Genomic DNA, 24,337 nt, shown 5'->3' on the forward strand with positions numbered 1-24,337 from the left:
TGGATATAGGAACGCGAGCCCTGCCGTCAAGGGCACTGTCTCTTAGACAGGCGGGGCGGCCGCGGAATGCACGGAACTGGAGTTCTCCCCGGAGGTTGGGAGCTCTCGGCTGGGAGACGCCACATCGCCAGGGCGCTGTTTCCGCGGCTCGGCGGGCGCTCAGCCCACCGGAAGTGGCGGAGCGGAGCTCTTTGTGCGGAGCGAGTTGAATCACCCTGGCGACGGGAGGGGCGCCGAGCAACGCCCTTTCCGCCGGAAGTGGGTTTCAGAGCCTCCACGTGCCGTCCCTCCTCCTCCCGGCCCGGTAGCGGCGGCTCCGCTACTGCCATGGAGCCCGCCGGCCTGGAGCAGATCCTGCGGGAGCTGCTGCTGCCGGACACCGAGCGCATCCGCCGGGTACGGGGCAGGGGGCCGGGCAGGGGCGAGCGAGAGGCTGCGGGGAAGACCCGACTCTGACCCCTAGGCTCTCCCCAGGCCACCGAGCAGCTCCAGACCGTCCTTCGGGACCCCGCCACTCTGCCCGCGCTCTGCGACCTGCTGGCCTCCGCGGCCGACCCTCAGGTGAGGCTCCTGTCCTTCCCGCTGGGCTCCCTGCCCCTACGCCATAGGTCAAGCCCCAGCTCCTGCCCCCGGTGGCCCGCTCAGCACCTTCCTGCCGGACCCTCACATGCCTGCTTCTTCGTCCCAGATCCGCCAGTTCGCGGCCGTGCTGACCCGCAGACGACTGAGCACCCGCTGGCGGCGGCTGCCGGCGGAGCATCGGGAGAGGTGGGCTGGGCCAGGGGCGGGGCGGGGCCAGGATGAGGCTGCTCTGGGGCGGGCTGGGTACCAAACACCTGCCACCTGTGTTCCAGCCTCAAGTCCCTGGTCCTCGTGGCCCTCCAAAGAGAGACAGAGTAAGTGCCTACCCGCCTCCTCTTGGGATCCTCACTCACTCCAGGCTGAGACCGTCTCTGGGTTTCTGCCTTCTCTTTCAGCTCCAGGCTGGGACTTGGGGGGCAGAGAGTTCAGTGCTAGATCAAGGGTGGAGCAAGGATTCTAAGGCTGTGTTGAAGACTAAAGTTCTTGAGCATGGGCTGTGATGGTTTGCCAAACCTGTCAGAAGAATGGAACTGAAATTCAGTCTGAGTGAGGTCAAGCTCACCAGATTAAACACCCCCTGTGCTGCTGGTTTTCCTCTGAGCTGCTGTCTTATGTGTCCCAGCTTGGCAAAGAGTTTGTGCCCACACCTGGAGGTTTCTGTCCTGACTACCCCATGGAGGCAGGGCCAACGTGTGCAGGGGAGGGTACTGGAGGGTGATTGAGGGTGGGCGGGAATCTCTCCTGTTTGCAGGCATTCTGTGAGCCTTAGCTTGGCCCAGCTCTCAGCCACCATCTTTCGAAAGGAAGGCCTGGAAGCCTGGCCTCAGCTCATGCAGCTTCTTCAGCACAGTACCCACAGCCCCTACATCCCAGAGAGAGAGGTACTGTCACATGGTTGGTGAGAGGGAGGGACCGAGAGACTGGATAGACCATGTAAGCTTTTCCCTCTCATCCATTACTACTGGACAGATGGGGCTTTTGCTACTAAGTGTGGTGGTGACCTCCCGGCCCGAGGCCTTCCGACCCCACCACCGGGAGCTTCTTCGGCTTCTGAACGAGACCCTTGGTGAGGTGGGCTCTCCCGGGCTCCTGTTCTACTCCCTGCGCACTCTGACCGCCATGGCCCCTTACCTCGGCACTGATGACGTGGTGAGACGTGGGCCCTCACCTTCCCTGGCTCCCTGTCCTCGGCCTTCACATCCTCACTCTTGCAGGGTGCAGAGCTGCTTCAGAGTCTTTCTCTGTCTTTTGTACTTCTAACAATTGAGAGGGGGTACTGTGGGTGGCTGTGCCTGGGCTCCTCCTGTGTCCAGGCTTTGAGGAAGCTGCCAGCTTCTGGGGCCTGAGATTAGGCTGCATCATGCTTTCTGTGATTCAGCTCATCCTGTGTCCTCCAGCCTCTTGCACGGATGTTGGTGCCCAAGCTCATCGTGGCTGTGCAGGCTCTGATCCCTGTAGATGAGGTGAGGACATTTGGGCAGGGGCTCTGTTGGAAGGAGAGTGCGGGAGTGTCCAGCCTGATCCACTGAAGAAGAGCGTGGTAACCCTATGACTCGTCTGTCTGGCAGGCAAAGGCCTGTGAGGCCCTGGAGGCCCTGGATGAATTGCTGGAGTCGGAGGTGCCGGTCATCACCTCCCATCTCTCTGAAGTCCTCACATTCTGCCTGGAGGTGAGCCTGGGGTAGGCACGGCCCCTGCTGCTTGTTCTGCTGGGAGTTTCGTTGCCTGTCTCTGATTTGTGTTAGTCTCCGGGCAGGTGGCTAGAAACGTGGCCCTGGGCGATGCAATACGTGTGCGTATTCTCTGCTGCCTCACTTTCTTGGTCAAAGTCAAGAGCAAGGTGAGTGCCCTCTGTCGCACATCACCCCACTCCCATCTCCACCCCTCATCTCACTCCTGGGGCTTTCTGTCCATCTCAGGGTATCTGAAGTACCATAGCTAAAATGTTCAAGACTTGGTCTGGCCTCGTCCCAGCTGCTGACTGGGAGATTGGGAATCTCCTGCCAGACCCCTTGTGGCCTGGAAGGCTGGAATCTTTAATGTGAGTCCATCTTGGGAACAGATTCTCAGGGACACCATTCCACCCTCCCTCTCCAGGCCTTACTCAAGAATCGTCTCCTGCCACCCTTGCTGCACACCCTTTTCCCCATCATGGCTGCTGAGCCCCCTCTGGGCCAGCTGGATCCTGAGGACCAGGATTCAGAGGAGGAAGAGCTGGAGATTGGACTGGTGGGGGAGACTCCCAAGCACTTTGCTGTACAGGTGGGTGTGGGACAGGGACAGGGGCAGGGGCAGGGCGTTATGTGACTGTGGGAGATTAGGGTAGAGATGGGGTCCAGCAAAGTCTCCCTTTCCTTTTTCAGGTCGTGGACATGCTGGCGCTGCATTTGCCCCCCGAGAAGCTTTGTCCCCTGCTGGTAAGTGTGGCTTGGTCCTTCCGGTGCCATATCCGTCTGATGTGCCTAGTCCCCTGAGGCTGAGGCTGTTGGGCTGGTAGGTGTGGAGAGCCTGTTGCCACAGGAATGGGCAGCCTCATGCCAGGGTTTCAGGAGATTGCAATCTGCTGCCCTAGATGCCCATGCTGGAAGAGGCTTTGCGGAGTGAGAGCCCATACCAGCGCAAGGCTGGGCTCCTGGTGCTGGCTGTGCTGTCCGACGGAGCTGGCGACCACATCAGGCAGAGGTGTTTATTCCCCTGTCCTGGAGTGAGGGTGGGCCATGGGGAGGAGGGCCACATGGCCCATAGCAGTCTTCGTCTATGCTTGTCGTTAGAGCCTGTCAATAGCATATCCTGCCACTCTCCGAAGTGTCCTGGTTTAAAAGATAGATGGCTACCCCAGCTATAGGGACTAGGGGGTGGTCCCCACCATCTGGTGACAGAGAAAAACCTTAGTTTTCCTAGGGGAAACAGGAGACTGGCTCAGCCTAGGACTCTTGGGTCCTGCCCCTTGGACTACATCCTCTTGTCTTGCCCCATCCAGACTGCTGTCTCCATTGCTGCAGATCGTGTGCAAGGGCCTGGAGGACCGATCACAAGTTGTGCGCAATGCTGCGCTGTTTGCCCTGGGCCAGTTCTCAGAGAACCTGCAGGTTAGCAAGGCTAAATGTGGGCAGCCGCCATTTCAGGATCCCACCCCCCCAATCCCAGGGACCAGCTTCCCCTCAGCTTCGTCTCTTCAGGCATCCGTGCTGCCATTGGCACTTAGGTGTGTGCCCTGCGGTTGAGCTGACTCAGGGCCCTCTTTCTCCTTCCGCCAGCCCCATATCAGCAGTTATTCAGGGGAGGTGATGCCACTGCTCCTCGCCTACCTGAAGTCAGTGCCTCCCCGGCACACACAGCACCTAGCCAAGGCCTGTTATGCCCTGGAGAACTTCGTGGAGAACCTAGGTAGTGATGGCAATTGGGGGTGCAAGGGAGAAAATGTGGCTGTAGCTTTGGTTGAAGGGGCAGGATGTGCAGCTCCCTGAACCACTGCCCAAGGTGGGGAATGGGGGTGGTGGGACCCCAAGGAGGCTCAGCCTGGAGGCGGGAGTCCTGGGTTGGTTGTTAGAGGAGTGCCCTTTCCCACAGGGCCTAAAGTGCAGCCCTACCTTCCGGAGCTGATGGAGTGTATGCTGCAGCCTCTGAGGAACCCCAGCAGCCCCCGGGCCAAGGAGCTGGCTGTGAGCGCCCTGGGGGCCATTGGTGAGAAGGAGGCAGGTGGTGGGGCATGCGGTTCACCCAGAGAGCCTGTAGCAGGTGGTCCCGCTTCCCCTCCAGCTCTGATCCTGTCCTTCCATCCTGCAGCCATGGCTGCCCAGGCCTCCCTGCTGCCCTACTTCCCCACCATTATGGAGCACCTGCGGGACTTCCTGTTGACAAGCCACGAGGACTTCCAGCCTGTGCGGATCCAGAGCCTGGGTGAGTAAGGGCCTCCTAGGCAGCATTCCCAGGACCAGGGAAGGGCCGATGCTCACTTGTTGTTCACAGAGGTCTCCCCGAGGAGAGATCTCCCCCAGGGCAGATCTCATGGAAGAAAGCACTTTCTGCAGTGTACCTAGGGAGTAGGTGGGGTTTCTGAATTCCCCCCAGCTGCCACCTTTCGTCCCCCAGGTCTTGGCCCTGCTCACCTCTGGCCCAGCTCCACGTCCTGGTGCTAACCAAGCTCTTGCCCCCACAGAGACACTGGGGGTGCTGGCACGAGCAGTGGGGGAGCCCATGAGGCCCCTGGCTGAGGAATGCTGCCTGCTGGGGCTGGGCCTCTGCGACCAGGTAGACGACCCTGACTTGCGGCGCTGCACGTGAGTGAGCCCTCCCCCTCCCCCACCCCAGATCCCAGTCCCTGGTTTCCCTGGCTCCCCCTCCTGTCTGGCTACATCAGGCAGGACTCGACAGCTTCCACCTGCCTCCACCAGGTACAGCCTGTTTGCAGCCTTATCGGGGCTGATGGGTGAGGGCTTGGCGCCCCACCTGTCACAAATCACCACACTCATGCTGTCGTCACTGCGTTCCACCGAGGGCATTGTGGTGAGCAAAGAGCGGGTGGGCTGGGCTGACTGGGGAAGGCCAGCCCTGGGGTGGGATTTATCTCCTGGGCCCAGCCGAGCCAAGGTCCCTGCTGTGCCTCCTATGTCCAGCCTCAGTACGACGGAAGCAGCTCCTTCCTTCTGTTTGATGACGAGAGCAGTGGGGAGGAAGAGGAGGAGCTCATGGACGAAGACGAGGAAGAGGAGGATGACTCAGAGATCTCAGGGTGCGGAGGGGTGCCATTCTGGTCAGAGGAGTCCTGGCTTTGGACGAGGAGCCAGTGCCAGATCTGCTGCTACCGGTGCCTGATTGCTGCTACCTCCCCACCTTCCTCTAGGTACAGCGTGGAAAATGCCTTCTTCGATGAGAAGGAAGACACCTGTGCTGCCCTGGGGGAGATCTCGGTGAACACCAGGTGAGCATCGGTCCTTCCCTGGTCCTGGGAACCCCGCCTGGGAGCCCCTTCCCCATGGCCTTGTGTCTGTCCACAGTGTGGCCTTCCTCCCCTACATGGAGAGCGTCTTTGAAGAAGTATTCAAACTGCTGGAGGTGAGTGGGCCAGTGGGAGGTGTCTGAGGGCTGGGGGCCCTGTGTTCGCCCTGCACACAGCAGGCACATCTCACCCCCCTCATCCCGCAGTGCCCTCACCTGAATGTGCGGAAGGCAGCCCATGAGGCCCTGGGTCAGTTCTGCTGTGCGCTGCACAAGGCCTGTCAAAGCTGTGCCTCAGAACCCAACACTGCTGGTGAGAAGAGGAGGCCAGGGCCAGGCTGGGGCCTCTGGAAGCAGGGGGCGTGAGGGAGGGACAGGGCCTGACCGTGGCTTCAGCCCATAATGTCCCCAGCTCTGCAGGCTGCCCTGGCCCGGGTGGTGCCATCCTACATGCAGGCAGTGCACAGGGACCGGGAGCGCCAGGTGGTGATGGCCGTGCTGGAGGCCCTGACGGGGGTGCTGCGCAGCTGTGGGGCCCTCACACTGCAGCCCCCCGGGCGCCTTGCTGAGCTCTGCAACGTGCTCAAGGCCGTGCTGCAGAGGAAGGTGAGCAGCGCAAGTGGGCTGCAGGGTGAAGAGGGCCTGCCCCCAGGTGGGGATAGTCACAGGCTACAAGTGCAGCTTCCCCCTTCCCCCCACCCCATGGAAGGCGAAGAGGCAGGAGAACCCAGGCTGAGCTGCGCTCCCTCTTCCCACAGACAGCATGTCAGGACGCTGACGAGGAAGAGGAGGAGGAAGACCAGGTGAGAGCTAGGGGTGCAAACTGGGACCAGGCAGTTCGGGTGGTCTCCCCAGGGCAGGGTGGACAGTGCACATTGGCTTGAATTGGGGAAGCCAGGGTGCTGAAGGATTGGTAGGGGCTCCAGATGCTGCCGCCCTCCTCCCACTAAAGCAGTGGGGGTTCAGGGAAGGCTTCCCAGACGTGGGTGTTCAGGGTGGGCTTGGATCAATAGGTGAGAGTAGGAGGGTCAGGAGAAGCAGCTGGGCTGCAAACAAGCCCAGGCTGGGAGGGGCCAGTCCTGTCACCAAGGGCAGCCCCAGGAGACTACCTGAGACAGGGGAGGGGCGTGGTGGGAGGTGCCCACAGTTGCAGAGCTGGCCCTGCTGCTCCAGCCCCTGACCTGGCCCCACAGGCTGAATATGACGCCATGTTGCTTGAGCACGCTGGTGAGGCCATCCCCGCCCTGGCAGCCGCGGCGGGGGGAGACGCCTTTGCCCCCTTCTTTGCCGGCTTCTTGCCATTATTGCTGTGCAAAACGGTGAGTGCTGCATCCTCTGGCTTCGGACCCCATTCCACCCATGCACTCTGTGCCCAACCCCCATGCAGTCCCAGACCAGCTGACTTGCACTCCTCCCCCACCAGAAACAGGGCTGCACAGTGGCAGAGAAGTCCTTTGCGGTGGGGACGCTGGCAGAGTCCATTCAGGGCCTGGGTGCTGCCTCTGCCCAGTTTGTGTCCCGGCTGCTCCCCGTGCTGTTATGCACCGCCCGGGAGGCAGACCCTGAGGTGCGGAGCAATGCCATCTTTGGGCTGGGTGTGCTGGCAGAGCATGGGGGCCGCCCTGCCCAGGAGTATCCTTGGCTTGCTGGATGGGCTGGGGTGAGGTCTGAAGGGTATCCCTGGGGCTCGGTGATGGGAGAGGTCTGCCCATGTGCCTGTTCCTTGACTGTGGACCAGACACTTCCCCAAGCTGCTGGGGCTCCTGTTGCCCCTCCTGGCGCGGGAGCGCCATGATCGTGTCCGTGACAACATCTGTGGGGCACTTGCCCGCCTGCTGATGGCCAGTCCCACAAGGAAACCGGAGCCCCAGGTGAGGGATGGGGCATCAGGCAGGCCCAGGAAGCGGAGGAGGGTGCAGAGGCTGCGGGGCAAGGGGCCAGAGCCGTCTGTATGTCCAGGTGCTGGCTGCCCTGCTGCATGCCCTGCCCCTGAAGGAGGACTTGGAGGAGTGGGTCACCATAGGGCACCTCTTCAGCTTCCTGTACCAGAGCAGCCCTGACCAGGTAACCTCGATGTCGGGGCCCTCGGAGCGGAGCTTGAGGCTCCAGTCTCAGTGACAGGCAGAGTTGGCATCAGTTGTAGCTGACTCAGAGTGACAGTTTAAGCCGCCCTTCCCTGGCCGTTTCCACCCTCTGGTCTGAGCCACATTTCCTAGACCAGGGCTCTTTCAGACTGTGTTTCATGGAGCCTGGGTACTCTGGGCCACCCCACGGTCCCTTCCAATAAGAGCAGCTCTGCTTTCTGAATGAGATTGGTCTGTACCAAGTGGCTAGGTTTGGACTTGTGTCCTGATGTTCCTGTGTCCATCACCTTTGTCTTGCACCATTAGAGGCTATTATGTTGGTGGAGCTCCTGGGTGTCGGGGCTTCTTTTGGTCTTGAGGCCATGACTTTAATCATCTTTAGTCACAATCCCCTGTCCTCTCCCCCGCAAAATTATTACCAGTGTTTCATGGGCCTTTGTCCTGTTTCACAATTGTCTCAGATGCCTATACATCACTGTCAGGCTCAAACAGCCCTTGTGGGAGACTCTGCCTCTCCTTGGCCTCTGCCACCCACCCAAGTCCAGGGCCTGGGGTGCCACTGCCCCTGAGTCAGCCCTTCTTTCCCCAAAGGTGGTAGACGTGGCTCCTGAGCTTCTGCGTATCTGCAGCCTCAATCTGGCTGACAACAAGATCCCACCAGGTGAGGGCAGCAGTTGTGGGCAGGGCTAGGGGGAGGCGGGGCTGGGCAGCAGGGCTCAAAGGGCCTGGGGCAGCTGGGGTTGGGGGCCAGTCCTCCCCGGATCTCTCCCTCTTCCCTCCCCACCCAGACACCAAGGCCGCGCTGCTGCTGCTCCTGACGTTCTTGGCCAAACAGCACGCCGACAGCTTCCATTCAGCCCTGGGCTCACTGCCTGGTGACAAGGCTCAGGAGCTCCAGGCCGTCTTGGGCCTCACCTAGACTGGGGGCTGCAGCCGGGCTAGGGAGAACAGAGCCCGCCCAGGTCCCAAGACCACCTGTCAGCCCAGTTCCAGTTTAGGCCTTACCAAAGACTCTGGCCTCATTCTCACCTCAAGTCTCAGCCCTGTTTGCTGCCTTATGGGGGTGTCCCTGGGGCTGGATCTGTTATGCTGTGGGACAATCCAAATGGAGCTGTGACATCACACTGTAATAAAGGGATTCATGTTCTGCGTGAACCGTAGCTCTGAGAACAGGGAGGGTAGAGATGCATGTTCAGAAATGAGGCAGGCAGGGGCTGTTGAGGCAGAACATAGTTTAATGTAGCCGGTTTCCTGGCAGCTTTGTAAATTGGCTCTAACCACAGTGGAATCGGGGTCCTGGCTGGATCAGAAGGCGCCCGTATGGCTCCTCTTGTTCCACACGGAGGATCTGCTGCGCTGCGAGCACTTGTCAAGAGGGGAGGAGAGAGTCAGTCAGAGGGCGTCCCTGTAGCTGCATCTGGCCTGTGTGTCCCCTCCCCTCGCACATGCACACACATGTGCCCACGCTCACCCAGGAGCAAGTAGAAGACGCGGGCGGCCATCCTGCGGGGGCTGAGAGGTGGCACCAGGCTGCTGAAGTCAGGCACCCTCTTGGCCTGCAGCTCCAGTGCCACTGCCCTGTGGGGATCGAGAGCGGTTAGCTGAGGCCCAGCCCGGGCCCACCCCAGTGAGGCACCCCCTCCCTGGTACCTGTGCACGGCCTCCAGTGAGAGCATCTCAGGCTCCGGGGGCAGCGCCACAGGCATCTCCATGGGCACCTCAGGGAGTTCGGGAACCACGGGCAATGCAGGGACCTCTGGGAGTTCCGCCTCAGCCCAGGCCCTAGGAGAACATGCGAGTCAGGTGGAGCAGGAAAGGTGGCAGCTGTGATGGTGACGAGGGGCATGCCCATCCTAGCCACTGCCCCACCTGGCCAGGGCTGCGGCCCGAGCTCACTGGGCTGGCTGCTTACCAGCGCTCTTCCGGGGGGACGAGGCTGATGCGGGTCTTCTCCTCCTCAGCCATCTCTAAGGAGAGCTCTGTTGAGGGAGGGGAAGGTCCTGAGCGGGTGCTTGGATCTGAGCAGTTGGGACCTTGGGGTCACCTGGTCAAACTGGATGCTAGAGCTGTGCAGGGACTTGTTAACACACAGTGGGGAGAACTAAAGAGAATCCATCTATGCTTCCTTGTTAAACGCTCCCTCTGACCAAAACTGTCAGCAGTAGGGGTACCAGTTTCCCGGGACAGTGGTCAGGGTGGTGGTCTCCACTGTTCCTTCTTCAGGTGCTTACCTGCAGACACCATGAGGGGCACACTGGGCTCCAGGGCCTCCCTCAGGACCTGGGGACCAGAGAAACAGCACTGAGACCCCAAGCGTCACAGAAGTACCTGGGGCAGGGGTGAGGCGGTCCCAGCCCTGAATCAGCCTCGGCTCCAGGACAGGACCCAGCACGGCTGCTTGCGTGGGCAGAAGGCAGCCTGCCGGACCTCGGACAGAGCAGACAGGTCTCGCCAGGAAGGAGCAAGGGTGCACTGACCTCGATATCACTCGGAATCTCAATCTTTCTCCTTTCCTCCTCAGCTGCTAGCTCCCTCTCAGCAGCCTCCTCTTCAGGCTCCATGGGTGGCCAGAGTGCTCTTGGGGGTGGCTGGGCACAGTGGGTCCAGAAAGCCAGCAGTTCTGGGGGTAGCCGGCCAGCTGGGGACAAGGGGGAATCAGGTTTAAGGTGTGAGGAACACCAAGAGCAAGGAATATGGGCTTAGAGGATCCCACATGCCAGCTCCCACCACTGCTTACGGTGAGTCGGGATTCCGAACAGCTCTCCGGGGCTTCTGATGGTCCTTTCGGGAGGCTGCACCATTGGCTGTGCGGTGGGGAAGGCCGAAAGCTCGGTTAAGAGGGAGCCGCTCCTCATTGCCCTTTTTCCATCTCTGCAATGCCTTGTTCCAGGGCCTCTGGCCTTTCAACTCTTTCAGGCTCATGCCCCTGCCTGCTCCACTCATTGCTAAGAGTAGGACTTTTTAAACTGGTGCCCATGGTTGTGCTGGGCGGGGTCACCAAAGAAGGCTGAAGAGCTGTGCATGTGCAACCCCCCAACCATGCACTTGCAGTGATGTTCCCAGTGCCTCCCCAGGAGTTGAAAAGCCCAGCCATGCACTCGCCCCAGGCCCTCCCTACCGCCCTCCTGCCAGCAGAGCCTGGGTGCACTCACACACTCCCAGCAGTGGGCTCTGACGTGCAGTTGTGCCTGGAATTTCTCCCGGGAGATCTGAGTTTCCTTGTCCCAGAACAATAACCGGCGGCGGCGGCGAGCAGGTGGGAAGACTGGGGGCCTCCTCCGCTGAGTAGGGAGCAGGGGAGGGGGCAAGGCTACCCATGACTCCTTTTCCCGTCATCCTGGTGGACTGCAAACAGGCCCCATACTCCTGCCCTTAGAGGTGCTCTGGGAAGGGGCTTGGGCACAGCCTCCTCCAGGAGTGTGTGTAGCGCCTACCCTGCATGAGGGTCCCCATCTGGGAAGTGCAGGCTGGATGAAATGGGGTATGGTAGGGGCACCTTTTACTAATTTCAACAAAGGCCCGTGTAGGCTAGCAGTGGCCTTGGGCTTGGGGAAGCTGGTAGGAGCAAGCAGCTCTGGGAGAGGAGAGCAAAGGGGAGGAGGCTTGCAAGGGTACTACTCACCTCTGGGCTGATTGGGGGCGGCAGACGCAGCTCCCGCAGTGGGGTCACCTCTGCAACAACACTCAAAGTCTCAGCTCTGCCCTATACCCTTTGCCCACAGACCCCCGGGCCAGAAACTAAAGGGTCCTCCCTTCAGCAAGTTGAAATACAGGGCTCTTGTCTGCAGCAGGTGTGCAGTGCTCCCAGGAAGGACCCAGGCGTGCCGGGCACTCACCAGGAAGTAGGGCCTCGGGCTCCCAGGCTGGCGGCTTCAGCTCTTCAGGGGCCAGGACCAGGCCTGGAAGTGGCTCTGCTTCCACCCTGAGGAAAAATGGGCAAGAGAAATGAGAACACCCCTCCCAGCACTGACCCCCTACCCAGCCCAGAGGTTCCTGCCCTTACGGTGCAAGAGCTGCAGGTGAGACCGGGGGAACTATGGCTTCCGGCTCTGGGACCCGGGGCTCCTCCTTGGGCTCTGCAGAGAGAGGATCAGGGCTCAGAGCGAAGAAGAGAAGAGATGGTGGCACCGCCCAGGCCCAGACTGCCCATGTCAGGGGCCTGACTGTCCGGTGCGGGCGGGCCCTATGCTGCCAATAGGCCTACCCTCTAACAAGATAGCTTCTTCTTCCTCAGCAACCAGCAGCTCCAATTCTCGGCGGCTGATCTCTGGGAGTTCCTTTTCACCCTGTCGGGAGAGGAAGAACAAGGAGAGGGGACTGGATTCCATTTCTGAAAAAGGCAAGTGGATCTAGGGGACTGGTTCTGAGAGGCGTGCCACAGGGCCGGGCTGAAGCCCACTGGGTGCTCAAGTGCCAGGGGTGGGGAGTAGGGAAATGGAGAAGGAGAAGGCCAGACAGGAGTAGATGCAGGGCGCTGGGCCATCAGAAGCAGGACTTGGGCCTCAGGCTCTGTGTGCAGGGAGACCACTCACCTCAATAGGCAGTATGCGTATGGGCTCTGCCTCCAGGAGGGTGATGGCCTCGGGAGACACCACAGTGACTGGGATCCTGTCTGGAGGGGCAGGGAAGTCACACCAGCCCCTCTGCTGCTTTCCAAGTTCCCACACCCATGTGGTGAGGCAAAAACATGGACTCTGCAGGCAAGTCAACCTGGGTTCTAGTCAGGCCTAGGCCAGTCACTGGCAATCTGACCCCGGATATGTTGCTTAGCCACCATGGGCTTCGCTTTCCTTTCTCATCTGAAAAATGGGGATAAGAATTCTGATCTCATAGGACTCTCGTGAGGCTGTGATGACATTACACATATAAAGTACCCCTCACAGGCCTGGCTCTTAAGAGAAGCTCAAAGATGGTTATTTCTTCAGCTCTTGGACCTCCCTATGCCTCTCGCCAGAAAGAAGGCTCTCTCTGCTCACCTGGCTTCCTAGGCACTGTAGGGACTTCAGGAGGGATCTCCTCAAGAACTCTCTCTGGGATCACAGCCTCTAAGAGACGTCGAACCTTTGGGGAGGCATTGGGGACAAAAGATAGGGTTCAACTTCAGCCCCTTGCTTTCCCACTTTCATAACCTTATCCAGACAATGGACAGTAACACCTCTTTATGCCTAATTCCTGTGGCACTGCCATCTGCATCCACGAACCCACTCGCCATCTGGGCTCCTTTCCTCCCATTCCTGCCCTCACTAGCACCCCCACTTATCTAGCCTTTGTCAACCTGTGCAAGAAGCACTGCATCTTTTTTTTTTTTTTTTGTGAGGAACATCAGCCCTGAGCTAATATCCATGCCAATCCTCCTCTTTTTGCTGAGGAAGAGTAGCCCTGGGCCATCTTCCGTGCCCATCCATGCCCATCTTCCTCCACTTTTTATGGGACGCCGCCACAGCATGACCTGACAAGCGGTGCGTCGGTGTGCACCCAGGGTCCGAACCGGGGCCACCAGCAGCGGAGCACGCGCACTTAACTGCTACGCCACGGGGCCAGCCCCACTGCGTCCTTATATTAAGTGTTGAGGGGGACACAGGGAACAGAGATGATTCGTTTTGTTTTGTTTTGTTTTTTTTTTGGTGAGGAAGACCAGCCCTGAGCTAACATCCGATGCCAATCCGCCTCTTTTTTGCTGAGGAAGATTGGCCCTGGGCTAACATCCGTGCCCATCTTCCTCTACTTTATATGGGATGCTGCCACAGCATGGCTTGACAAGCAGTGCGTCAGTGCGCACCCGGGATCTGAACCTGCGAAGCCTGGGCCACCGAAGTGGAGTGCACGCACTTAACTGCTACGCCACCGGGCTGGCCCCCAGAGACGATTCTTGATCTTAAGGAGCACACGGTCTAGTGGGGAGATAAGTTTGTAAAAGGCCCCAGCAAGAATCAACACAAAAGACAAATCAAGGCCCTAGTAATGTGCTAAGTTCCAGAACGACATCTGGTTCTGACTGGGAGTGGGATAAAGGCTTCATGGAAAAAGGTAGCATTTCCATCAGGTCTGTAAGGATATGTAGGACTTAACTGGTAGAGAGTGAGGGGTGACCATTATGGGTCTGGGAAACAGCACGAGCAAAGAAGTGAATGCGGCATCTTCAGAACACAGGAGCCAGACTGATGTTTGGGAGCCTAAGATGCCCAGGGGATGTGCTGAGAGATGTCTGGGGATGGCTAGCCCTGGACCATGGCACGGAGGCCCTAAATGCTAGTATGCTCTTTGCCGTGGGGAACCACTGGAGGTGTCTTTGAAGGAAGAGTAACATTGTCTAAGCTGTGGGGTGTTACGAATGAATGGAAGAAGGACATGGGGAGGGAAACCCAGTGCCAAGGGACGATGAGGGCCTGGATTAGGGCCTCAGCAGTGGGAACAGTGTGGAGGTGAGTAGGGACAAGAGCTGCCCCTAGGATGGTCCTGAATAGGTAAGCAGGGTGGGTTTGTCTGGATGGGTCCACCATGACAGTCCCCCTGTTCTGACTCCTGTGGGGCTGAGCTGTGGCAGGCTTCCCCCCCAACCCCAGTGTCAGACTGGCACAAGAAAAGCACTGCCTTCTGCCCTGTCAACTCATCAGTCTGAGTTTCCCCAGGGAATGAGCTCTACCTGAGGGATATTGAAAGGGCTAGGAAGTCTGGGATCCACAGACATCATCCCAAAGAAGGGGTCTGGAGCATCTTCCAGGGTCTCCATCATGGCCAGGCGGTTAGGAAGCAGCAGGCTGGGCCTGAGAAACAGTGTGGGCTGTCAAGGACTGAGGCTGAGGCTAAGCAGCAAGGTTCCCCACCAAAGGCTGGGTGGTCCCAGTCCCACAGGGACTAACTCACAGCTCAGGCTCCACCATATCGATGCGGATTTGCAGCTGGGCACGGTGCAGGCGCTCCAGGATGTGCTGGATGTCCTCTGTGGGCAGGGAGGGCAAGATAGAGAGCCAGCCTAGCTGAGTCCCACTCAGTTCTGCCCCCCTCGGAGCCCTCCCAGCCTTACCTACGAGGTACTGGCATTGTTGAAAGTAGACCCGGATCACACCGATCTGGAGCTGGGCTGAGAGGTAGAGCGAGAAGCGGGGCCGCGGCAGGCCGGGCTGCGGGGGCTGCACTCGGACCAGCACGTAATTGAGGATTTCCTCGCTGGGGGAACAACGTGTCCTGATCACTGCTGCGCCAAGGATTGCCCACCCCAAGCCCCACAAGGACCGGCTCCAAGGACTGCCCACCCCAGTCCATCCCCTACCCCACCCAGGCCCCAGTCCACGCCTCCCTTTTCTGGGCCTTACCAGGTCTTCACCACGTTCACCTTCAGGTATTCCCGCTTCACCAGCCGGCTGCCGCGCGTCGCGGCCAGCCTGGAGGGATAGGGGTGTGGGGATGGAAGGGGAGCGTCAGACTGGGATCCCTGTGCGCCACTCCCCGCACCCACCCAGCCCCGCCGCCCTTACCAGATGGTGGCGAAGCAGCCGGTGTGGCGCTGAAGGACGTTGGGATAGTAGAACATCGTCCTTCCGGGGTTTCACCTTCGTCTCCACCACTCAATTCGAATTCTTTAGGGCACGGGATTTCCCAACACCGTGGGAGAGAAGTAAGGATCTGGACAGGTGGCGCACGGGGTGGACCCAGAATACCAAGTAAATATGAACTGGTAAACAGTTGGTGGATAAACGATGAGGCAGAAGTAAATGGAGGTGCAGGTTGGATACACAGGAGTTGGGACGCCCCTCTGACGGCCCTGAGAGGATTTGCACGCCGCGTGGGTGCTTCGAACTTACTGGAGCCTTCTGGGGTGGGTGCCAGGTTGGAGATGCAGAGCTCTCGAGAGAGGCCCCGGCTGTGAGCCAGACAGGGTCCCGAGGGAGAACAGGTGTCCTCCGCAGAGATGCCAGGCTCCGGAGCCTTTGCCGTCAGCTTGGGCCCCTGCAGCCCCTGCCGGGTCGCCTTCCCCGCGGGACTGGATCCCGCCGCAGGGAGCGCGCGCTCGGATGCTCTGCGCCTTGTTCCTCGTTAGACGGCGGCAGCCCTCAGAACAGCCAATGAGGACCGGGGTCGGCTTGGGAGCGCTCGTTCCGAGGCGCCAGGGAGCCTTCCTGCGTTCGAGGCCACAGGGGTCTCCCGAGGCCGGCAGCGAGCCAATCGGAAGAACCCTGCGCGCTGCCGGGGCCATTGTGAGGTGTCCTGACCAATGGGCTCTCGTTCTCGCGTCTGGGACTGAGGATTCCTCGGAGGCGCTGCTCTGCGGACCAATGAGCGGGGAGCAAACCCCAGCCTCTCCCTCGCAGCGAACCTGGTAACAGGGGCGCCTCAACCAGCAGGGGGGGTGGGGTCATGCCGGGGGCAACTGCCCTGGCCGGGTTCAGGCGCCTGACCTCCGGTTAGACCCTGCCCTCTCCCTCAGATCACACCAAGTAGCAGTTGACTGACTGTGCCCAGCCTAGGGCCTGTCGTGAGCTGGGGAGGTAGAAACGTGTGCGTTGGCCTTGGAGCCGCCATAGGTCGCTGGGGAAGAAGTCAGGTCTCAGAGGAAGCCGGGTCATTTCCTGACCTTGAGCCATTTAGGTTGTGGGCGTGCCTCTTCTGGCTGTTTTCCAGTTGTGAATGTTCTGGCTGAAACAGGCTTTAGCTTTGTTAGATGCAGGGCACACTTTTCGACCTGCAAAAGCCATTTGTTTCAAATAACTCTGTGTGTAAAATTAAGTGGTGTGGTTGTAATTACAAATATCCCTTGTCCCCATGCCTCCTGCCTTTGCACAGCCGTTTCTTTAAGACTGGGCTCTTCCTGAAGCTATGCTGACCCTGTTTTATTTTGTTCCTTCAGTCTGGGAGCTCTTGAGTTTGGGGTCTTGTTTTTTCAATTAGCCCTGGAACCCAGCTCAGTAAATATTTGTCAAATGAATGTGCAATTGCCCTAAATTTACAACCACAGAATGTCAAGGCTGGAAGGGAGTTCATAGTCCAAGCCTTGCCTCTACAGCTGAGAAAAGAGAGGCTCATATTGACTGTTTCTCCCAGACCTCACAGCTCCTTAGTGACAGCCTGCTCTCCTGAATTCCAGTGTCCCCATCCCTCTTCTACTGTGCTTGGCTGGAGTGGCTTCTACATGATACTTACAAATTGTTCCAATCACTGCACATCTGTTGTCAGTGTTCATAAGTGTTCACATTGGGGCACAAACATTGCCGCACAAAGATGATAAAGTAGGGGCACCTGCTTTTAAGGTGCTTAGACCCTACTTTAGGAGATCAGCATGGGCCACAGTCATTTGTTCATTCATCCATCCATTCATTCAATGAGTATATATTCCATGCCTACTGCATGGCAGGCTCTCCTCTAGGCACTGCAGATATAGCCATGAACAAAACAAGTCCCTGTTCTCATGGAGTAGGGAAGGAGAAATGATAAACAAGTAGACAAAGAGAAAATGTGAAGTGGTGATCAGTACTATGAAGAAAAATGAGGCAGCAGAGAACAGAGAGTAGTGAGGGCTGCTATTTAGGTAGGGTGCTCAGGGAAGACCTCTCTGAAGGGAGGGGGCAAGTCATGTGCCTACCCGAAGGAAGAGTTTTTTTAGACAAAGGAATGAGCAAGTGCAAAGGTCCTGAGGCAGAAATGTGTTTGGTGGGTTCAAGGAGCCTGGAGCAAAGTGACTGAGAATGGCAAGGGCCACATCACAAGGACCTTGGAGGATTTGGGTTTTACCCTGAGTTGAGATCCGATGGAGGGTTTTGAGCAAGGGAGTGCCATGGTGAGATTTATGTGTTAAGAGGATGTTGGGGCCAGCCCAGTGGCGTAGCAGTTAAGTTCGCACATTCCGCTTCAGCAGCCTGGGTTTCACTGGTTCGGATCCTGGGCACGGACCTACTCACCACTCATCAAGCCATGCTGAGGCAGCGTCCCACATAGAAGAACTACAACTCTACAACTATGACACACAACTATGTACTGGGGCTTTGAGGAGAAAAAAGAAAAAGAGAAAGATTGGCAACAGATGTTAGCACAGGGCCAATCTTCCTCAAAAAAAAACAAAGATCTCTACTGTAATGAGAGTGGGTTGAAGGTTGACAAGAGTAGAAGCAGAGAAGAAGAAGACGTAGAAGGAAGCAGGAAGAAGAGGTGTGACAGACAATGGTGGCGTGCTCCAAAATGTCAAACTCTGGACAGATTTTGAAGGACTAATGAGGGGATTTGCCGAGGGATCTGGTGTGGGGTATGAGAGAAAGTGGAATCGAGGAGGTAGCAGATACAGAGAAGGTCCAGGAGGGATTTCAGCAAATTGGGGGCACAACAGGGCTTGTGCCCCTGTGCACTCAGTACCTGATTTCTTCACGGCCAGCGCAGACGCCTGTTTAGGCTCCTGGCTTCTCAGGAGCGTGGTGGGCAAGGCTGAAGAGAAGGAAGGTCCAAGCAGGCAGAGAGGCTCAAAAGCAGCGCTGAAGTTTTGTCAAGTGAGAAGGCAAGGAGATCCTTGAGGAGCTGGATTTGATCATGGAGGTGAGCCGCTGAAGGTTGATGAGGGTGACATGGCAGGAAGGAGTCTCGTCTGGGAGGCCTCTCCTCCTGCAATCTGATGTCACGTACAGGAAGTGGGAAGCTGGAGACTGTGGCAGTCAGGTAAGCAGTGAAGGGTCTGAACTAGTCGGATGGATGTGAGTGTACAGAGAGGTAGGATGACAAGTGGCCTTGTGAAGGAAGACCCTCCAGTTTGGTGGAAAAATAAGCACAGGGATAAGGGAGAGGCCTGTCAGCTGATTTGGACCCCTCAAATCTCAGCAAACAGAGTGTTGGTGACATGGCAGTCTAGGCCAGATTGTCTTTTGTGGGGCTCAGGCAGAGCTAGGCAACCAGTTTGGGAGCACCCTTCAGTTGGAGTGACAGTGCCCCATGTCCTGGGAGAAGAGGCCCCAGGGCCTGGTCTGTTCCAGGCGCAGGAGCTTCAGCAACTCTCCCCTTGGACTTCCTCTCCCCTGCTAGGCCCCAGGGCCTCGAGCCCACAGTTGCAGGTCAACTTCAAGTTCTCTTGTCCATGTAGACCCCCAGGCCAGCGTCCAACCCTAGGCCTGTTGTGAAGGCCAGAATCAGATGCCTCTACCCAAGAACTGTGGAGCCCGATTTTCCCATGTGAGGTTGGCTACAGTGGCTGTAGACTCAGTGCCCATCTTGGCTGGCTGACCCTAACTCTCTCCCTAATCCTGGTTGCTTCCAGGGCACAGAGAGCCAGGCCCAGAACCTGGCACCCAGATGGCCTCCCAACCGGAGCCTGTGGGTGGAGGAGAGGAGGGGCCGGAGACATCAGCAGGAAGAGAAACCAAGTGCTTGCTTTCAAGGAACATCTCTGTCATCTCCCTGCGCCCCCTGCTGCCTTCTTCTCCCAACAAATCAAATACCGATTCCTTTTTCAATAAAATTTTATTTCAAATCTTTAGTGAAGGTCTAACAAGAAAATATAAAGTGCTTGGCTTTAGGGTTGGGGGAAGAGGGAAAGGCCCCCTGAGTTCACACCATTTGGACTTTCCCAGTTCAGTTCCTCAGAGATGAAGGAGGGTGTATTTCAAAATAATAATAAAAAAAAGGATAAAAATCATCCTTGAGTTCCCCACCAGCTAGGGTACGTGAGGAGTTCAAGGACATAATCATCACAGACAACCATAGGCAATTATGAGTGAGGGAGGCCGGTCGACAACGTGGAGAATGAGTCTCTTTCAAAGGAGACAGGAGGAACAGAGAGGGGAGGAGGAGGGCGGGCTCCCCAGGCTCTGCACCAGGGACAGAGTGGCTGCCTGCTCCTCTGGAGTCTCCTCTAGTAAATGTCGGGCGAAGGCCTGCTCCATCTGCACCAGGAGAGGGGACCATGAGCATGGGGGCGGAGGACACACTCCCCCCAGGAGCCCCTTCCCCAGGGAGGCCCCTTCTCCTCCTGGAACCCCACCCTCACACACATAGGCATGCTATTCTGCTCCTGCCCCGAACTCACTTGCACTGTGATCAGACTCTCTGGGGTGTGGCTAGAGTCAGGGCTTTTCTCCCAGAAATTCAGTGTCACCTGGAACTTGGGTGGGGGACCCAGGCCTTGGAAGTACCTGGCCAAGTCTGAAAGAGAAAAGGTCAAGAGTGGGAAGAAAGAAAAGAGAAGGGAGAGGGCCACAGGCGGGGGGGAACAGAGAGGAACCTATAATGGAGAAAGAGAGGTGGGAGTGGGGCCACTTGGAGACCAACGCCGGAGCAGGAGCTGCAGGGTCACGAAGCTGCTGCCTTGCTCCAGAAATGCTAGCAACTAAGCTGCTGCTCGCCCGTCTACAAATAGGAAAAGGCGCCCCTTCCTTGAGTAAGAAGTATTTAGAGGCAGCCAAGTACACACAACCTGACAAGCTCTCTGTGGGGAGTTCAGAATCCCTGTGACAGCAGCCCTGGCTGCTAACACAGATGTGCCCACACCCTTGTTGCCTGCTCACACCCTCCCTAGGCACCCATGGCCCTGGCGACACACGCTCGGGTCCCCTATACTCCTGGCCCCCACTCCCAAGGTCAGAGTTAGAGATGAATGGAGGCAGGAAGTGGAATTCCAAGAGTGCAAACTGAGAGGACGCCTTTAGTGTGGTAGGGCCAGGGGGTGTGATGTGTGCCAGCTCGCCCAAATGTGTGGATGGTCATGTGTGCAACTGTGTATCTGGGAGAGGGCCACGAGGTGCACTGTCCCATGATTATTGTACATTTCCATGTGATAGTGTTCCCCAAGATGTAACACTCGTGTGCTGGTCTCCTGCGGCCTTGGCTGGGGATGGACGGCTGCCAGGCACCTGCCAGGGCTGAGCATGGGGCTCCTCAGGATGCTGTGCAGAGGCTGTGAGGGAGGATCTGCTGGAGGGAGCACAGGGTGCTGGCAGGGCCTACCAAGTCGGGCCCAGTGGGCACTAAGAGGTGGGGATAGGGGCTCAGGTGCTGGAGCACCTCACCTCTGCAGAAGTAGGCGGTCCTGAAGAGCTCCACGCACTCATTGCTGGGCAGCAGATGCGGGCCTGGACCAGGAGGGGCCTGGGGTGCATTCCAGGAGATGGGGATGGGGCAAAGGCGTTGCACGAAGAGGCCTCGGGAGTTGCTGGCCACCAGGACACCTCTCTTGAGCTGGCTCAGCAGGCGCTGGGTGGGCTCTCGAGGGCCAGGCTTGGGAAAGACCACCTGCTCCATGCCGTACTGGGAGCCTGAGGGCTCAGCCACGAGGCGGCAATCCAGGCTCTGCACTTGGGCCTCACCCACCACACGCCCACTGTAGATGAAGGTGAGCAGCAGCGAGTAGTCTGTGGCCAGCTGCACCAGAGCGTCTCCCCAAGGGTCCATCTGGTCAGCATGAGGTTCTGGGAAAACAAACAGGGGCTCCTTGCAAACCCAGTGTCTTCATTTTGCTGCTGAGGGGTGTGAGGCCCAGAGAGGGAAGCCAAGCCAGGCCTGCGGAGGACAAGGCAGGCTGCAGGGGTGGGGGCAGGAGCTGTACCTTCTGAGGGTAGAGAAGGCGCCCTCCCTCCTCATCCTCACCCCCACCCTCACCAGCCAGGGGGCTTCCTGTCAGACTTTCCCATCACTCAGGAGAGTAGCTAATATACCGATTTCCACTGAGGCCTCAGGGCTTCATGTCCAGGGTCTTACAACTGACAAGAAGGTCCCAGAGATTGGGCCTTTGCTCAACCCACAGAACTCAGTGTCTCACAGTGATTTCCAGGGAACAGAGTATGTAGGGGGTATTTTTGAGAAGCACACTGTTTGGAGTCTGGAGTCCAGCCAGGTGCACTACCTGGACACCAGTGCCTCTGGTGTCCGGGGGCAGTCCAGGGAAGGTGGGCCCAGCTTGTGGCAAGTCTGACAGACTAGATAATGCATGCATAGCCACAGGAAGATGAGCTAGGGGGACAGGGGACAGGGATGAGTCAGAAACACCAAGTACCTGAGTCTTGAGAGGGCACAGGCTCCAGGCACACCTGATCTCCTTGGAAAGGAGCCTGATCTCCTTGGAAAGGAGCCTCAGTTTTGTCTGCACCTAGAAGGGGGCAGAGGCACATCATTCAGAGTTGGACTGGGATGTCCAAGAGCCAGAGGGTATGGCATGGGGATGACACACGAGGCAGGGCAGGTGGTACCTTCCTGAGGCTCAGGGCTGTTGCTGCTGCTGCTGCTGCTCCCGAAGTCTGAATGGCCTGAGCCCCCATCAGACCTCACCTCCTCCTGCAGACACAGGGTCTATTGTTGGCCACCTCTCCCCCTAGTTACTGGCTTGCCCTCAGGCCCACCCAGCTCCCTCCCCAGCTCTTACATTTTTGAGGGGGTCCTGGGGCAAGGAGGGACTGAGTATACAGTTCTTTTTGGCACCCTCATCCTCCTCTCTCTCAGAGAGCACAGAACTGTAGTGTCGCTTTGATGGTGATTTCTCGTTCCCTGGCTGGGCTGTGGGATATTGTCAAGGGGGAGAGAAAGGTCAGAGCCTTAAGTGGGGACAGAGTAGGGGAGAGAGAGGAGGCAGTGAAAGGATGGGCAGGACTGGCAGGGGACCCTGGGGAGCAGCTCCCCAAGGACAGGGATAGGGCGGAACTCTGACAAGGGTGTGGAGTGGGCCCGCTCTCCTCCCAGGAGGCTCCTATCTCCAACCTCCCTCCCCAGTCTGCTGATTCTAGGAGTGGTTGGGCAAGGGGACACTCACCAGGGAGGGTTCCTGGTGGCAGCAGCCGATACACCTTGTAGGGTTCAGCCCCATCCCGATGGCCATTCTCAGGAACCTCCTCAAATTCAGTACTCTTGTTGAGGGCACAGCGCAGACGGGTCTTCCAGATAGCAGGGCCTTCTGTATCCCCTTCCTTGTACTTCCCCTTAAATATTGCCCAGGCCTAGGAGACAGAGGGAGTGGAGAAGGGGTGTCACAGACCCCGGATGACCCTCCACTAGGGCTGGCTTCACAGATGTGCGGCCTGAGCACTTGCAGAGCCTGGACCAGGTTAATGCTCTGCTGTTGCCCTCTTGAAATCCTTAATAATTTTTGCATTTTCATTTGGCACTGGGCTCTGACAATTATGTAGCTGGTTCTACCCTCCAATTCCCCTTTATCTGAAACCCAGGCAGACGCAACGCCTCGAGGGCAAGAGCGCCAGTGCAAACTCCATCCTCACTGGAGGGAGGGGCTGGTTCCCAGGCCCTTTCACCTTGAAGAAGGCAGCATCCTGGTCCTCCCGGAAGTCCTGCTTGCCCGCATGCTTCCAGGGAATCCGGAACATGGTCTTCGCTGCATCATCCCAGCACACCCCTGGGAACTGCCCGCTCTCCACCTGTTCCACCACCCAGTTCCGGAGCTTTCGGGTGCAGCGCGCCCTGCCTGATGCCATCCTGAGGATGAGAGCAGCAGGAAGCATCAGTAGAAATGACACTTTGGGAGGGCACATCTGCTGAGATCCTGGCCATAGGGGTTGGATTCTGGCAAGGGGCCCGGGAGATCCCATCCATCTTTTGCCTCCAGACGTATCTCAAAATTCTCTGAGGCTGAATTGTTGTTTCTGCCATCACTAGAGATTACAAAAAATACATTCTTTTTAACATCCCACGCTTGACATGTGGAAGGAAACCTTAGACACTGGTCTTAATTTTAAGACTTTTCGGGAATCTATCATTTGGTGTTCCGTTCCAGGTGAGAGGTCTGTCTGGATCCCCAAGCATTTGCAGAGGCAGTATCTGCTTCTGAGGTGCCTCATCAACCCTCTTCCCCCACACCCCCACAACCCATCCTTTCACTCCCATCCCTCCCGTGTGCCCCAGGGGTAGGGGGGTAAGGAGCTGGGGGCAGGGGCGGAGCTGCGGCAGAAGTGGGCAGGGCCAGAAGGCAAGACAACAAACAGGGTCAAGTGGAGCCAGGGCAAAGAGCCTTCTCCCCTGAACACCCGGCGGGCAGGCCCTCCTGCCCTTTGCCTGTAGGGCTTGGGTCACCGGCCCCTGGTCAGTCTCTCACTCAAGACAAACCTCCTGCTTCCCGGCTCACAGGCCTTCTGTTTATTCCCCAGTCTAGCAGGGTCCCCCAGGAACCCCTACATCCCCATCCTGCCCGGGCTTCCAGCCCTAAACCCAGGCTGACACCCGTCCTTGGCTGATCTTACCTGAGCTCCTGTGCAGGCTGTCCCAGGGCTCTGCTGACCTCAGCTCGGCTCCTGGCTAGGCAGCTTCCTGATCTCTCCGCCCCTTTCTACAGTCCCCACCCTAAGTTTCACTTCTTCTCTCGGAGGTCCTTTTCCCAGAAATCACGTGGTCCAGAGTTGCAGAGCAACTGGTCACCACCAGAGGGCAGCGGCATCTGATAATTTCACTGTTGGAATTCCACCGCGGAGATGCAGGAGGGCCCCGGGAGGCTCATTCCCCTTCCTCCCTCAGATACTCCTTGCTTGTATCTAACCATCTGTAACGCTACTGCTTCCCCACGGAGGCCACAGTGTCCTGGAGTCTGGCCTGGGACCTCTCGATAGCCCTGTACCACCTGTACCTCTGTGTTCCCCCACAGTCCCTGCTTGGTGCCTATTAGGTGACCTCAAATATCAGCTGAATTTGATGAAAAGAAGGGAGGCAGGGAAGAAGGAAGCCCAGGACAGGGGGCTGGATGGGCAGGGCCTCTCTCGGCCATCCATGGTGTCAATTCCTTCCTGGACCCAAATCCAGGGAGGGTCAGGCGGTGGGCAGCAGGGGGCCCT

The 24,337-nt window shown here is 58.1% G+C and overlaps 3 protein-coding genes across 5 annotated transcripts; 1 reads left to right on the forward strand and 2 right to left on the reverse strand.

Moving 5' to 3' along the window:
- The first annotated feature begins 14 nt into the window (after positions 1-14).
- IPO4 (importin 4) lies at positions 15-8,759 on the forward strand. Its single transcript, XM_058540867.1, has 30 exons — positions 15-396; positions 475-561; positions 689-768; positions 855-896; positions 1,334-1,463; positions 1,552-1,731; positions 1,980-2,045; positions 2,151-2,252; positions 2,339-2,422; positions 2,680-2,844; positions 2,946-2,999; positions 3,155-3,264; positions 3,563-3,671; positions 3,840-3,969; positions 4,153-4,266; positions 4,369-4,482; positions 4,742-4,862; positions 4,977-5,088; positions 5,199-5,314; positions 5,426-5,503; positions 5,580-5,637; positions 5,728-5,833; positions 5,933-6,126; positions 6,279-6,323; positions 6,714-6,839; positions 6,944-7,152; positions 7,259-7,391; positions 7,480-7,584; positions 8,196-8,265; positions 8,393-8,759. Exons 1-30 carry the CDS (start codon positions 67-69, stop codon positions 8,521-8,523), a joined length of 3,501 nt encoding a protein of 1,166 aa, XP_058396850.1. The 5' UTR covers positions 15-66; the 3' UTR covers positions 8,524-8,759.
- Positions 8,760-8,787: 28 nt separating this feature from the next.
- On the reverse strand, positions 8,788-15,717 carry REC8 (REC8 meiotic recombination protein). Of its 3 annotated transcripts, XM_058540877.1 has the most exons (20): positions 15,407-15,716; positions 15,080-15,227; positions 14,918-14,986; positions 14,629-14,771; positions 14,469-14,544; positions 14,248-14,368; positions 12,581-12,665; positions 12,137-12,216; positions 11,809-11,890; positions 11,608-11,680; positions 11,441-11,526; positions 11,227-11,276; positions 10,757-10,885; positions 10,342-10,408; positions 10,082-10,242; positions 9,836-9,884; positions 9,517-9,583; positions 9,255-9,386; positions 9,076-9,182; positions 8,788-8,969 (listed from the first exon to the last, which is right to left on the reverse strand). In XM_058540877.1, the coding sequence occupies exons 2-20, from the start codon at positions 15,133-15,135 to the stop codon at positions 8,878-8,880; spliced, it is 1,725 nt and encodes a 574-aa protein (XP_058396860.1). In that variant the 5' UTR covers positions 15,136-15,227; positions 15,407-15,716; the 3' UTR covers positions 8,788-8,877. The 3 variants fall into 3 exon arrangements, with proteins under 3 accessions (XP_058396860.1, XP_058396859.1, XP_058396861.1); XM_058540876.1 differs by having other exon boundaries at positions 15,080-15,716; XM_058540878.1 differs by lacking the exon at positions 10,757-10,885 and having other exon boundaries at positions 15,080-15,717.
- A 3,301-nt stretch (positions 15,718-19,018) lies between these two features.
- IRF9 (interferon regulatory factor 9) lies at positions 19,019-24,323 on the reverse strand. The gene is made up of 9 exons (XM_058540879.1): positions 23,753-24,323; positions 22,811-22,991; positions 22,315-22,498; positions 21,931-22,061; positions 21,758-21,842; positions 21,565-21,657; positions 20,582-20,980; positions 19,603-19,718; positions 19,019-19,459 (listed from the first exon to the last, which is right to left on the reverse strand). Exons 2-9 carry the CDS (start codon positions 22,988-22,990, stop codon positions 19,331-19,333), a joined length of 1,317 nt encoding a protein of 438 aa, XP_058396862.1. The 5' UTR covers position 22,991; positions 23,753-24,323; the 3' UTR covers positions 19,019-19,330.
- Positions 24,324-24,337: the final 14 nt, after the last annotated feature.

Source organism: Diceros bicornis, chromosome 5 (genome assembly GCF_020826845.1).
Source record: "Diceros bicornis minor isolate mBicDic1 chromosome 5, mDicBic1.mat.cur, whole genome shotgun sequence".
Taxonomy (NCBI): domain Eukaryota; kingdom Metazoa; phylum Chordata; class Mammalia; order Perissodactyla; family Rhinocerotidae; genus Diceros; species Diceros bicornis.

What these genes read in the sequence shown, in the direction of transcription:
- IPO4 (XM_058540867.1), top strand. Translation starts at nt 67, where the DNA reads ATGCACGGAACTGGAGTTCTCCCCGGAGGTTGGGAGCTCTCGGCTGGG. An exon ending in ACACCGAGCGCATCCGCCGG is followed by an intron (nt 397 to 474) that starts GTACGGGGCAGG and finishes GGCTCTCCCCAG; the next exon opens with GCCACCGAGCAGCTCCAGAC. An exon ending in GTTCCACCGAGGGCATTGTG is followed by an intron (nt 5,089 to 5,198) that starts GTGAGCAAAGAG and finishes TCCTATGTCCAG; the next exon opens with CCTCAGTACGACGGAAGCAG.
- REC8 (XM_058540877.1), bottom strand. Translation starts at nt 15,135, where the DNA reads ATGTTCTACTATCCCAACGTCCTTCAGCGCCACACCGGCTGCTTCGCC. An exon ending in GTCCCCCCGGAAGAGCGCTG is followed by an intron (nt 9,387 to 9,516) that starts GTAAGCAGCCAG and finishes ATGTTCTCCTAG; the next exon opens with GGCCTGGGCTGAGGCGGAAC. An exon ending in CGTCTTCTACTTGCTCCTGG is followed by an intron (nt 8,970 to 9,075) that starts GTGAGCGTGGGC and finishes CCTCTTGACAAG; the next exon opens with TGCTCGCAGCGCAGCAGATC.
- IRF9 (XM_058540879.1), bottom strand. Translation starts at nt 22,990, where the DNA reads ATGGCATCAGGCAGGGCGCGCTGCACCCGAAAGCTCCGGAACTGGGTG. An exon ending in CAGCCCTGAGCCTCAGGAAG is followed by an intron (nt 21,658 to 21,757) that starts GTACCACCTGCC and finishes GCCCCCTTCTAG; the next exon opens with GTGCAGACAAAACTGAGGCT. An exon ending in AGAGTCTGATCACAGTGCAA is followed by an intron (nt 19,460 to 19,602) that starts GTGAGTTCGGGG and finishes CTCCTGGTGCAG; the next exon opens with ATGGAGCAGGCCTTCGCCCG.